General features: G+C 44.5%; 1 protein-coding gene across 5 annotated transcripts in view; it reads right to left on the bottom strand.

The window, feature by feature from the left end:
- The window catches only part of Dcun1d4 (defective in cullin neddylation 1 domain containing 4), a 66,019-nt gene extending 59,244 nt beyond the window's left edge, over window positions 1–6,775 (bottom strand). Inside the window, exon 1 of one of the 5 annotated variants that reach the window (XM_042678136.1) lies at window positions 6,657–6,775. In XM_042678136.1, coding sequence (XP_042534070.1) covers window positions 6,657–6,681 — 25 coding nt within the window. In that variant the 5' untranslated portion in view covers window positions 6,682–6,775. Of the gene's footprint in view, window positions 1–4,709; window positions 4,897–5,591; window positions 5,675–6,232; window positions 6,317–6,656 lie in introns of those variants that run through there. The other 4 variants (XM_042678140.1, XM_042678139.1, XM_042678141.1 and 1 more) reach the window with 4 other exon arrangements.
- Between the last annotated feature and the right edge of the window lie 7,423 nt (window positions 6,776–14,198).

The following is a 14,198-nucleotide window of genomic DNA, read 5'->3' as shown; positions in this document are numbered from 1 at the left end:
CACAGAAGAGTCATGCACAGGAATATCTTCAACAGAGCACATCATCTAACCTAAGGTAATTTTATGTAGTGAAGTATTATCAAATGCGTAACTTAAACTGCACTGATAGTTTTTCTTTAAATTGAGAGAGTTCAGTATGTGAGAGCAAATGTAAGATTTATCATACTTTTTTATATCATCTCTATGAACAGTAGAGTAACAAATCATCAACTAATATGGACAAAGGCCCTAACCTCTAAAAGAACATCTATGACCACATGGGCAGGTACCACATAGACAGAGCTGGACCTCAACTCCAACAGCAGCACAGCTGCTGGTACTGACCACCCTTCCAAAATAGCCTTCCTAAGCTCAAGCCTTCCTCCCATCACTTGCTTCCACCTGCAGGATCACCCTGAGGAGGGGAGGGGAATGGGATCTGAGAAGCTTGAATACCCCTATCAAGAACCAAGAGCCAAAGCCCTGAAGGCTGATCCTACCACTACACATACAAATGTGTCACCTCCTGCTCTATAACTCCTGCTGATATAAGGCAGCAAGTACTGCATTTTCCAAAACACTCAAGAAAATAATCCTCAAAGATGAACTAAATAAAATCATCTCAAAGGTAATGATAGGGGCTGAGAAGGTGGCTCAGTAGTAGACTGCTTGCCTTGCATATATGAGGACATGGGTTCGATTCCTCAGCAGAAAAAGCCAGAAGTGATGCTGTGGCTCAAGTGGTAGAGTGTTAGCTAGCCTTGAGCTGAAGAGCTGAGGGGCAGCACCCAGGCCCAGAGTTCAAGCCCCACGACCGGGCAAAAAAAGGTAATGCTATTTGGGGCAGGATGGGTTTTCATTCTTATCACTCAGTGGTTTATTCAGTATGTATTTTTAATTTCAAAAAATAAAAGCTTACCTTCCTAGGTTGAAAACAACTCATTAACAATGTCTTTAATAAAAAGAAAAATAATCCAAATCTGAAGTAGTACACACCCTGCTAGAATCCTGAACACCACAGAAAAAATAAATTAATTAAAGATTCTTAGATGTGAAACTGCCATGCAATGATTATTAAAATGCATGACTATTTAAAATATATTTCAATTTTTTTCTTAAAATACATTTTTAGATGCATGTTCTGCTGAAAAGAATAATTCTCAAGAGGTACTTCTAACCTGAATTTCAAAATAAGGAAAAGAACAAGCTATGGGAAACTATTAGCACTGATTCAGACTGTTCAGCTACAATAACCAGCATTAATGTCAGATTCACTACAGATAATTTTATTTTGCAAATTTTATTTCCAACTTCTAATTGAAGAAACCCTTTCAGTAATCTCACTAATACTGTTATCTTATTAAATAAATCCTTAGGACCAAGACATTGTCATAAGACAGAGAAAGAAAAAGGAGAAATACACTGCTGAATGCAGAACCCTGACATGAGATCAGCAATTCAGAAACTCTACCATACTGCCACCATTTTAACCTCTCCACATCACATACATTCTTCAAGACTAATATCTACATGTAGGCTTTAACATGTTATTTAGTTTTCAGTGGGCTGACTTTGTAAAAGAAAAATTTAAGGTGCAGAACAAGAAAGCAGAAGTTTGTATTCCTTGAAAAAACAAAAGATAATGAAAAAGGAACCAGAAGCGACCTGTACAACCGCAGGAGAGAACTAAATTATCTAGATAATTCACTAACAATTCAGCAACGACTAATTAGATTCAATACATATATGAGCACCTATTCAAGGTATCATGCTAAGTAGGACATAATCCAGATTTCATGGGGGTAATAATCTAATTGAAGGAGGAATAAGTAAACAAGGATCCACTATTATGTAACATGAAATTGAGCAACAGAAGTTATCCTTACTTTAGAGAGCTAGGGGAGGGAACAGAGCCCAGTGGCTCTTCACAGGGGGCACAGAATAGAAGCTCCACAGCCAACATTAAGGCAGGTGGGGAAAAGGAGTGGTCAAATAGAAGAAGCTGAGCCTCAGTACAGCGGCTTGGCAATCTCACTGGACTTTTCTTCTGTACATATTTAAGTGAACACCTGAGTGTTCATGGGCAGGTAGGGGAATCCTAAGAACAAAGAGCATTCAATTGGTGATGAAGATGATCAAAGTTGTACAGGATGAGCCTGGCACAAGGATTGCTGGTTGTCCCAACAGAAGTCTAGGTTATTCAAGATAATGGCAACAGATACAGAAAGAGGAGATTGGTGTAAGAAGAGACAGAGCCTCTCCTCGCTACTAATCAGCGAGAGGATGAGAAAAATGTCTAAGGTCCCAATGTATGTCATTAAAGTTACTGCAATTTTATTAACCAAATCAGTCTCAGATTCCTCTTTGTTTAAACTACATAGGGCTTATTTCCCTAGACTGCTAATCCAGAGCACTCTCCTCATTCTTTTGCCACTTTAGCAGAGGCCACATCCTACAATGAAAGTTGGAAATGCCAGACTTGCACTTGCTCAGCTTTCCTCACAACCAGCACTGAAAGAAAAGTCTCCAAGTGAGCCTATGCAAAAGGGGACTTTCAGTAAGAAGAAATTGTAAGGACACATGTTCCCTTCTTCTCTGCTTTCTGATGTAGGTAAGGTAGGCATGATGTCTGATGATGTTGCAACCACATTATAAACATGAGGCAGTAAGCCTGATTATCAAAAACCAAACTATTAAGAATACAGAAAGAGGATGTGAGGGCGATCTGGCTGCGACATCTGTCACCCCATTGATCGCCAAGGTTGATTCGGCTGATCTGGCTGGCTAGGCGGGTGTCCCCTTCCTCCCTCACCGCTCCATGTGCGTCCCTCCCGAAGCTGCACGATCTGTCCAAGAGGACGACCATCCCCAATAGAGGAGGACCGGTCTTCAGTCAAGGGTATACGAGTAGCTGCGCTCCCCTGCTAGAACCTCCAAACAAGCTCTCAAGAATACAGAAAGAAAAGATATTCCTTAATGACAAAATTAAGTGGCTCCATCAGCCAATCTCTAAACTTCCTGCTACTGGACAATAGGCCTTATCACTTAAATAGTTTTAGTTGAGTAAAGTAATAATACATGCCAAAGGTACCCTAACTAACAATAATATAATTCACCATTAGGTCAGTTTCTGTCAGACTGATTTTTATACTGCAGAGTTAGCTGGGCTATTAGTCATTAACTATTAGTAAAATTATTAAGATGATGACAATAGTAATGATTAAGGTGAAAACAATGTAATCATCAACATTAAGAACACAGCTAAATTAAGAGCTAATGTAAAAAACAAAAAAGGAGATAATGATAAATGAGATTTAAAAACTGTGATCTAGCACCAGCAGAGGCACTTCTTGGAGCCAGGAGCGGAGAAGGGGAGAGATTAAATGTACAGATGATCCAAAGGAGAGGAAGATGAGGCAGACTTTCTCCACCAGCACAACAAAAATCAAAAGTTCTAGTTATGGGGGTAGGGAGATGGAGAGAGGAAGGGATAGTATGGGGAAACAAAGGAGGAGGCAACAATGCTTGATAAGAAATGTACTCACTATCTTGCCCATGTAATTGTAACCCCTCTGTATGGTAGTTCTACAATAATAAAAAAGTTCTAGATAAAATATATACAACATCTGTTCAAGGTGTAGCTAAATTCATAAGAATTTAAAAGTCCCTAAGGATCAAAAACCAAAAAGTCTAAAAACTAGTGGAGAAAGTATATATAAGCTGATCATTGTTGTAGCAGCCTAGGACTTTGGGGAAAGGGAAATGGCTGATATATAAAAAGGACACTTGTCCTTTGGGGTATTACAGAACAAAAGAAAAAGAAAAGATACAACTAGCCTAATATTTACTGTAACTCTTGAACGCAATGATAGCTCCTGTGTATTTTTCAAAACCATTATTTTATTCTTTGTGAGACCAATCCCAGGATTTGTGCTTTTAAAAGAATGCCCATATTACATATTTACATATTACAAAGGGTTTCTTGGACATTCACCACAGGCTTAAAATCAAATAAATGGATATAAATTACTTCCCTCAAAAAATCATACATTGACCAGCTTTTTTAGATATTACAAAAAGAATCATTATGCAATATACTCATAATCATACAAAAAGTTTTTAAACTTAGATTGCATTATATGCTTCTAGTAACTATGCTACTAACAAGTTTCAGAATAACTGATAAGTCACATAAAAATATCATTTCTGACCTAATCTTATGGCCCTCTACATTTGGGAGTTATTTCAGTAAAGGGAAATGGCAATAGATGTGCTGGAGGACTGAAGGGAATGCCAGGCTCAGGTCTCCAATCTTAACCACTCAGGAGGCTGAGATCTGAGGATCGTGGTTCAAAGCCATCCAAAGCAGGGAAGTCTGTCAGACTCTTCTCCAACAAACAAACAAACAAAAAAGCCAAAAGTAGAGTGGTGGCTTAAGTGGTAGAGTGCTAGCCATGAACAAAGTAAGTTCAGGGAAAACTCCAAGGCCTTGAGTTCAAGCCTCAGGACTGCCTTAAAAATAAATATAAACAAGAAACTGAGGGGAAGGTCCCGAATACTAACAAGAGAAGCAAGTCCAGTAATGTTTCATGCCTTTCCACACCTCTCTGTAAGGTGAAGACATCACATTTTCATGCTGGCTTTCTCACTGGGACAACTTAAATTCAAATTCTATTAACCTGCTTCCACGATTCGATTCACTTAAAAAAAAAAAAAAAAAAGTATGATACCTCTTATTCTTGGCAATCCAAACAGACCACGAAGTCCCAACACACGGTTTGTATTATCTTCACAAAGGATTTATTTGTCTCTGCTGTGTGCCCCTATTTACATAGGGCTGTACCTTTCAACCTAGCGCTGCTCGTGCATTGGATTGGCACAGTGTTTTGTGCTACTTCTTGAATATTTTTTGACAACCTACGGGCTACAAGGTTCAAGACTAAGCATTTACTCTGCAACGCCACCAAATGCTGGGGGAAATAATTAACTCGGCGATCAAGAACCCAAGTGCGGAAGGACAGGGCTTGGCCCGGGCTCTCCCTCTCACGCTGGCACAGTCCCGGGAGGACCGGGTCGCTTCCCCGGAGCCCGAGAATAAAGCACGAGTTAGCAGGACAGGGAGGCTCCGAGGAGCGCGCTGCATTGTGGGACTCGTTTCCACAGTTACCCACGTGCATCCAACCCAACCGCGGCCCGGCGCGGCCCGGACTACAAGTCCCAGAATTCCACGAGCCTGCCTTTTCCCCTTCACACCGGCGACTGGAGCCAGACCCTAAAGGAAACCCCAAAAGCGCCCTCCCTGCATTCTGGGGAGAGGTCGCGCCCCCCCCCCCTCCCCACGCCCTGCGCTGGGCCTCCAGCCCAACCCTCCCCACAGCAAGGCGGATCTCCAGGCCAGATCCTCCACACCTGATGGTCAGAAATTAGACAACTGCGTCACAGACTGCCAAACCCACGGTCCGCCCGAGACCCTGACACCTCCTTTGCGCAAACACCCCACCCACCCACGCTCCAGGGCCAGAGCCCCCTCCGGTCACGGCCGTGGAAAATCCGCAGCCCGCGTCCCTGCCCCGCCTCCCAGTCCCGCAGCCCGCGCCCGGGTCAACACTGACCTCGCTTCCCGCCGCTCGGGGAGAGCCGCGGCCACAGCCAAGCTCCAAGCTCCAAGCTCGGGACACCTCCCCCCGTCCCCTTCGCCGGCGCCTCGGCCCCGCCCCCTCCCCACCGCGCACCCCGGGGCCTGGGAGCCCGCCTCCTCCCCTCCGCGCACCCCGGGGCCCGGGGCTGCCCCTTCCGCCGATCCAGCCTCGACTGGGGAGTCAGCACCTCCCCGCAAGCACACAGTCCAACACCTCCAGCCCGGCGCGGACGAGTGTGGGCACGGCCGTGCCTCAATCGCTCCCCACCTCCCCGTCCTCCCGAACTAGCTCTGCACTCCCACCCCGTCTCCTCTCCCCCCGGCCCCCGTGCCACCACCTCCCATCTTCTCCCCGGCTCACACTACCGTCCCAACACCTGTCCCCAACCCCTTCCAATTCCCCTCCCGCACCCCGGACTCCCCAACTATTCCGTCGCACCCCCGTGCCCCACACTACCTCGCCCTCCCGTTACATCAGCCCTGGTCCCCCTCGCCCGCCCCACTGCCCCGGCTCGGCCGCTGCCCCGTTCCCGCACCCCATTGTTCCCCCCACCCCCGCCACCCACTCCTTCTTCCCATTGTCCCCGCCCCCGCGCTCGCTCCCCTCACACTCACCCGCCTTCCTCACAGGGCCGCCCGCACCGCTCACCCCTGCGCCCCGCGCTCTCGCTCCCTCCCTCCCTCCCTCCTCTCCCACTCCGGGGCCACAGCCGGCCCAGCTCGCCCGCGCCCGCAGCTGCCTCCACCTCCCTTCACCCCGGACACTGGGGTCCGGGACCTTCATCGCACGTCCCGCCCCCTCCCCCCGGCCCTGAAATGGAGCCCGTCCCCACCCCCTTCACCTCCGCCCTCCTTCCCCCACCCCCCCCCACGCCCGCCCGCAGCGTCACCGCCCGCCCCGGCCCCAGAAGGGGAAGGGGTGGCTCCCGGGCAGGGGTTCCCGGCTGGTTTCGGGACACCGGAGGCGTGGGGCGGGGACAGCGGGAACCGAGGGGAGAGTGCAGGCCATCGTTCGGCCCGCTCAGCCTCCGCTACTCACTGACAGCGGCGGCATCCGAGTGCATTTTCGGGCAGCTCACACCAGCTCGCCGCCCCGACTCCCGCGCTTGCCTCGCGGTTCCCCCACCGGCTCTCCGCACCTCGGCTTGGAGCTGAGGACCGGCCACCTATAGCTCCCGGACCGCCCATCTCGTCTTTCTCATTGGCTGGAGCTCGGCCGAGGGACCGCCCCTGCTCGGCTCTCATTTGTGGAAAGCAGTGCCGGTGGCGCCGGCCTGGAGCTGGCAACCAGGCTCCGCCCCCCGAGGTGCACTACGATTGGTTCTAGCTCCTCGTTTTGGTCACGCCCCCGGCGGAGGCCACGCTCTCGAGCCGCAGGTTGGAGCTGGTTGCTGTCACTCATCCCCGGGGGTCCGAGAGCGCGTGTAGGGGTGAGGCTGGGGAATTGGTCCACCTTGACCCTGAAGCTCCGCCCCGAGGCGACTTGGATTGGTGGACCTGGGGACCAACCGAGGAAGACGTGACGGCGTCCGAAACAAAGCACGCGAAATGCTGCCCGCAGAACGCGGGCGGGCGAGCGGACGTGCTGGGCTCGCTGGAATCTCACTCCCGTGGGTAAAGCAGTCGGCCCCTCCCTAGCGCCGGCGCGAAGCACCTGGGTCTCGGCCGCTGGCCCCGCGTCTCCCACCGCAGGCCCTGCACAGCGGCTCTGTCCGCACTCAGCTTGGACTGGGACGTCTCTTGCCAGCTGTTTCCTACTAGCAAGGAACTGGGAAAAGAATTGCTGCGTCTTTATTTCCAGTGGATCCTTCTAGTGGGAAACAATTACGTTTCTCCTACGATCAGCTTCTATCTCCCCCGTTTCGCAATGCATTTATTTTTCCAGAGACATCATATCTCTTCTCCCTTTCTCCCCCTTTAACGGCACAAACGGGCTGTTAACGGGCTAGGTGCTACAAGTCTTGTTCAGACAGTTCTTTCAGGCCTCCAAATAGCATCAAGACTTTCCCTCACCCCCACCCAGGGCTGTGCTCATCCAAGAAAACCTAAGGTCACTGTCACCCAGCATCTGTCAGGGGGAAAATGGGGGTGGGGGGGAACCTTGGAAGGTCTTAATAGAGATGAACACTGTTCCTTATGTTTCCTAGGTGAAAAAATTGGCACCATTTTTATGAGCCCTGACTTTTAAGTATATGAAACCAATACTTTGAGATGATCACCGAGCGCGCAAGCGCGCGCGCACACACACACATACACACACACACACACACACACACACACACGGAATTTTTTTTTAATCAGGACATAAATGATACAATTAAAAAGATATTTGAAAGCAAGAGGTCAAAGCAGTCATGTTCTGCATCACCTTGGTTGTAATATGCTTCATACCTCCTGACCCCAATTCCTCCTAATAAATTAAATCCTTGTAATTTTATCTCTATGACGCCTTTATAATCCAAACATTTATGAATCACCTGATCGAATCCAAAATCTCAGAATTGTAGCTGAAGTGACCAGTGCAAATCTTTTCAAGACCAGAGCCTTTCATAGACAAGAACCTTTCATAGAGCACCCTTTCTGGTACCTTTAATATGGTAAGTAAGGGATCCTAAGAAGAAAACCTGCTTTTACTCCAAGATCAAGATGCTCCTGCATTCTTTATTCCACTTGTATTTGCAACCCAATCTGCATCCAGGAAGCAAAAATGTATTTTATACAAGTTTTTAATCTCTTGTATGTAGCATTTGTATGTGTAATGGTTGAAGTGTTGTTACTTTTTTTATCACAGTGTCTCAGGATTAAGACACTATTCTCAACGCACAAGAAGAGAACTGCTTCATTACACTCCTAAAGTAAGTCCGCAATTTGCTTTAGTTATCCATTTGCTATACTGAAATGAAAGTTTATAATTGTATAATTGAATTCTGTGAAGCATCTCCCTGCTGCTTTTTCCCTCTCAGCACACCCTTGGCACATAAATGATTTCCTTAAAGCTGTATAGACTATGCCATCTTCATTATTTATCAATATACCTGTTAGTTGGGTCAGTGTAATTATTTTCACGTGAACTACAGAATAATTGCCCAGACGGCTATAATAGGTCTGCTGTACATGCAAGGTTCAAACTGCTAAGATCTCTGCCTCTCATATTTTATGAGTAATAAAAAAGTATAATAAAATGAATACATGATACTGTACAAATATTAAAGTCATTGTAATCCACAGGATTATAAACCTTTCAGGTCAGGAAACTTTTTATAGTTATCTTTTTCCTCCTAGTATAGCAGGCCCTAGTTCATTGTTCCTAAATGTGAACTGAAAGTTGCTTAAGGTGAAATTTTATATCTGGTAGCAACTTTGGAGATGATCAAATCCGACTTCCTCATTTTAAGAAAATGAGACTTGAAGTTCAAAAGAATTAAATGTATAATCCAAGTCACTTGGAGTTAGTAACAAAGCAGACATTAAAAACTCAAGTTCCCAACTCCCCAGTCAATCCCTGTCCCCAGGACACATGCTCAAATATTACAAGCTTAAGTTCCAAACATAGCTAATATGCTCCCCTTTCTGATTTGAAGTCTTTGGTTCATATTTGGGATATGGCCTTTTTATGAAATCCCTTAAGGAAATTTTTCCCAATCTACACTGCACTGTTTAAGTTTTCTTCCCATTGGTAACATTCTACTTCTGTGCATTTATAATGTTATATTTCTATGTATTAATATTCAAATCTCAGGATGGGGAATTAATGATTGAGTGTCTTAGGATTGAGATGGGTAGAGATATTTGGAGATATATCTATGTCATTTCTTTTTACTTGGTTAGTGCCTTGGGGTAATATTGAAGCATATTACTTCATATTAAGTGTTACCTGATTTCGTTGGGCAATTTTCTAATTTTGTGTGCGTGCACGCATGCACACATCTCCTGGGGCTTGAACTCAGGGCCTGGGCACAGTCCCTGAGTTTCTTTTGCTCAAGACTAATGGTTCCACCACTTAAGCCACAGCTCCACCTCTGGCTTTTTTGGTAGTTTAATGGAGATGAGTCTCACATAGTTTCCTGCTCTGACTGGATTCAACACGCGATCCCCAGTCTCAGCCTCCTGAGTAACTAAGATTAATAGCACAGGGCTATTAATTTTAATCAGATATATTTTGAAATAGTCATAACCTAGATTAGATCTTTGTATGGAAAATTCAAGCAAGAAAAGAATAGCATGAATGATTGTCTCTCCTTATAGTCAAGTTAATATATACCCCCACATACTTCGCGTATTTGTTTATAAGGATATGGATGTGAATGTGATTTAAAAAGATAGGGAACCCAGATATTAATTGGCTTAAACTTCTAAACTCTTCAACCAGGTTTCAACTTCTGAACTCTCAGGTACCTTTGTAGATGACTCTATTATGGAAAGGATGAATCAGAAAGATTACTTCCTGATTACAGATCCTTCTTTATCTATGCTTTTGATCTTATTTCAACAGCAACTCTCTACTTTGTTGTAGTTTTAATGATATTATTTATCCAGGGTACGAAAAGAGGTTCTGCTGAATATGATACATTCTCTACTTTGATATTTCATCTGAAAAGGAGCAACCCCCTTCAGTCTTACTGGAATTAACCTTTTAACCAATGAGGACTGACTGTGCTATTTGAAAAACCGCTTCATCTGTCTAGCTTTTCATAACAGAATGTCATTGGAACATATGCTGCTTTTCATACATATACATAGAAAAGCAAATAGCTGCTTGCTAGATGCTATGAGAATGATTAAAAATGTTGATTCCACTTTTCAGAATCTGCATATAGACAGGTCACAATTATAGGGTCAATGTGAACAAACAGAGGTGTATGTCCTTGTCCAGCAACGACATCATAACTAACATCCTCATACTAACAACATGGCATGGCTTGCTTTTTTCCCTGCCTGTCTCTAAGTCAGAAAACTGAAATTTAAGCACAAGCACATGACTGCTTTCTAATCTTTGTAGTAGAGTTAAGCATTATTGAATTGATAAATTATTGGAGTGGGGGCATATTAATAGAACTCCTTTGTGTGTGTGTGTGTGTGTGTGTGTGTGTGTGTGTGTGTGTGTGTGCGCGCGCGCGCACGCGCGTGCATGCTAGTCCTGGGACTTGAATTCAGGGCGTGGGAATTGTCCCCAAGCTTATTTGCTCAAAGATAGTGCTCCACCACTTGATTCATAGCTCCATTTTCAGCTTTTTGATGGTTGATTTCCCTATCTGGGCTGCCTCCAAACCATGATCCTCAAATCTCAGAATATTGAGTAGCCAGGATTACAGTTGGGAGCCACTGGTACCCAGCTAAGACTCTTTTTTTGGTCGTGGGGCTTGAACTCTGGGCGTGGGCACTGTCCCTCAGCTCTTCAGCTCAAGGCTAGCGCTCTACCGCTTGAGCCACAGCACCACTTCCAGTTTTCTAATGGTTTATTGGAGATAAGAGTCTCATGGACTTTCCTGCCCAAGCTGGCTTTGAACCGCGATCCTCAGATCTTAGCCTCCTGAGTGGCTAGAATTACAGGCGTGAGCCACCAGCGCCCAGCTTGCTTGCTTGCTTGCTTTCTGTCTTTCTGTCTGTCTTTTTTTCTTTCTTCTTTCTTTCTTTCTTTCTTTCATAGCAGCCTCTATTGAAGCATTCCTCCAAGTCACAAACAAACACTAACACATGAAATTGACAGAAACCTTCTTAAATCAACTCTTGGCTGGGCTTTTAGCCTAAGGAGTATTTTTGCCTTTTTTTTCCTCCTTTTTTACAAAATAGTGAAGATCATAAGCTCTGCCACATAGGGATGCTGTGATCGAGCGGTAAATGGAAAGTATTGAGTGAAGAGATTAGAATTCTCGGACCCTAGTGATGTTTCATTAATCCCACACAAATCATGCCGTTGTTAAACGTACTGTTGCGTATACTCTGCTCCCCATTACGTTCCCCATTACAGCCGGTTTGTCATCCCACATCCTTCTTTTCCTGTAAACTAATCCTGGGTTGTACAGTCACTGTGCTTTATGACTTGGCTTCCTTTCTTCCCTGCTTCTAGGATTTAGTGAATTTATAAATTTAGGATACAAATGCATCCTTCATTAATGTGAAACTAGCTTAGCTTGAAGCTAGATGTGAGACTTTGCATAGAAAAACTCAACAATATTCAAACTCTTTGAACAGTACCTTACTTAAAATTGATTGATATTGGGAGTTTAGATAGACACAGAAGAATTCCTGTGGCTATCCCTGCACTCAGGTGGCAAAGGGAAGAAGATGGAGAATTTGAAGCCAGCCTGGGCTGCATAGTAAGACCCAATCTCAACTTGTCTGGGCTTCAGTTCCTTCAAAGTGATATTTCAGAGGATGAATAAGCGTCCAAAAAGATAAAATATGTACAATCATAAGAGTAAAAGAGGGAATCTCAAATAAATGTTTTGACTATGTTATGGAACATCATTATTTCCTTGTGAGCCTAACAGGTACAGTTGGCTAATTTCCCTGTTTAGGAAAGGATTAAGTAAAAATGAATCTGTATTTTTAATCTTCTAGAAACTGCTTCTTCCCTTATGAAGCAGCCATCTTAGGGATCCCTCTTTAATATTAAAAAAAAAACTAAAAATTTTCCAATTATGCTTCACATCAGTATATCAATTTTAATTTTCTTTAGCAATAAGCTGCTTTTTGCCTCTAGTAGCTACAAGGGAAATTTCATTTGTTTTAAAAACTATTTCTAACTCCCATGATTTCTCAACACACAACTGCAAAGGAAGCATTAATAAATCTTTTTTGCCAGTCTTTTTCTCCAACACAGATATAAGATGCATAAATTGACTCTTTTTCTTTTTACCCAGGGCCTTTTACTTTATGGAAATCACACCTGCCTAGGGAATTAACAGCATTTGAATAAAAATGTATTCATTCATTACCACATGTTCTCTGTATTGGGTTTTTTCCATCTTATTCTACATTGAGCTAATCAAGTCCTAATGATGCTGCATTTAATTCAATCTCAAAAGGTAGAATTTTCCAATTGAATCTAAACAATGCCTGCTCTTTATGGTTACTTCCATAAATATAGCATTGCTTCAATTACTTCAGCTAGCAGGAGATGGGCAGAAAGAATAACCATTTTACTTGGACAATGGCTTCTGTGTATTGTCAGTCTCTTCATTTCTCCTGCCTTCTGTAGCCTGCTTTCATGAGTACAATGTCTTTTTAACATCCCTCTCAGGGCAGTACGGGAGACCCCATCCATCTCCACATGACGGTAGCTGCACGGCAGCTGAGCATCTCATTATCGTGGAGTGGAGCATTCTGGGAGAATGGATAGGGGAGACAGACAGCAGTAGGAACAAGGGGAGAGAAGAGGAGGACATGAGTTCTGAAAATTATATGTTCACTTCCTTGGTGGTGATAACATAGTATGGAAGCAAGAACTTCCTGTTCTAGTAAGCCGTGTTGGTGAAGAAAGCCACACATTCAAGTACCTACAGAAAATGGACAGGTCCAAAATTGAAAAAGAATCTAGAAGCACATATAAATGTACCTATTCAAGCCTGTTCATGAATACACACACACACACACACACACACACCTAAAGTCTTCTTTCAACTAACCTCAATGCTCCCTGCCTTAGCCAGGATAGGTTAAACAGTGCCCCATCATTGGAGGTCACTGATCTCCTTAAGTTTCCATTGAAAAGATGAGTGTAGTGACATACATCTGACCTCTCAACACTCAGGAGGAATATCCTGAGTTTGTGGCCAGCCTGAGTTGTACATAGGAAATTCCAGGCAAAGCCTGGGCTACCAAGGAAGACCATCTCACTAGTGGCTCAAGCCTGCAACACTAGTCAGGAGGCTGAGATCTAAGACACTCAGTTCAAAGCCATACCTAACAGGAAATCCCATGAGTCTCTATCTCCAATTAACCACCAAAGAGCTGTGGCTCAAGTGGTAGCGCATCAGCCTTGAGCAAAAAAGCTAATGGACAGTTCCCAGGCACTTAGTTCAAGCCCTAGTGCCAGCACAAAAACAATAATAACCATAACAAAAAAAGTCATTGAGAATAATAGTGCTATTATTCTTAACGTAGGGGTGGTTGAGTGGGCTGTTCCTGCTCCTCCTACAATAAGAGTTCCTAGATGGGACATTCAAGTTAACAGGTATTTCCATTTAAAATCCTGGGGCTTTAGTCAACTATCAGTAGAGTTCTGTAGGCATGAGATTCTTTCTTATATCTGCTGGTATCTGAGAATTTGGCAGGGGAGCTGGTTCCAGACTAGGGAGCAGAGGTAGAGCAAGGAAGACCACGCTTTGGGCTGCATCTCCAGAGCATGATGAAGGACTACACATGGAGCCCAAGAGGAAACATGCTCTTTCTTGACAGAAATGCCAAGAATAAACTTCATCTCTTTCTAGATGTTTCTTCCAGTTCCAAAGTGGGTCCTCAACAAACTTGCTTTTCTGCCCACTGGCTGTAGGTTTCCTCATCACTATCTCCCTATGCCTTCTCTTTCATTGAATGGTAATGTCCCCTGATTCCTGAACACTGGAGCTCCAGGAATGGC

Source organism: Dipodomys spectabilis, unplaced genomic scaffold (genome assembly GCF_019054845.1).
Source record: "Dipodomys spectabilis isolate Male_0828 unplaced genomic scaffold, ASM1905484v1 ptg000043l, whole genome shotgun sequence".
NCBI lineage: Eukaryota > Metazoa > Chordata > Mammalia > Rodentia > Heteromyidae > Dipodomys > Dipodomys spectabilis.
The sequence above is the reverse complement of the archived record's forward strand: the minus strand, read 5'-3'. Positions and strand labels throughout refer to the sequence as shown.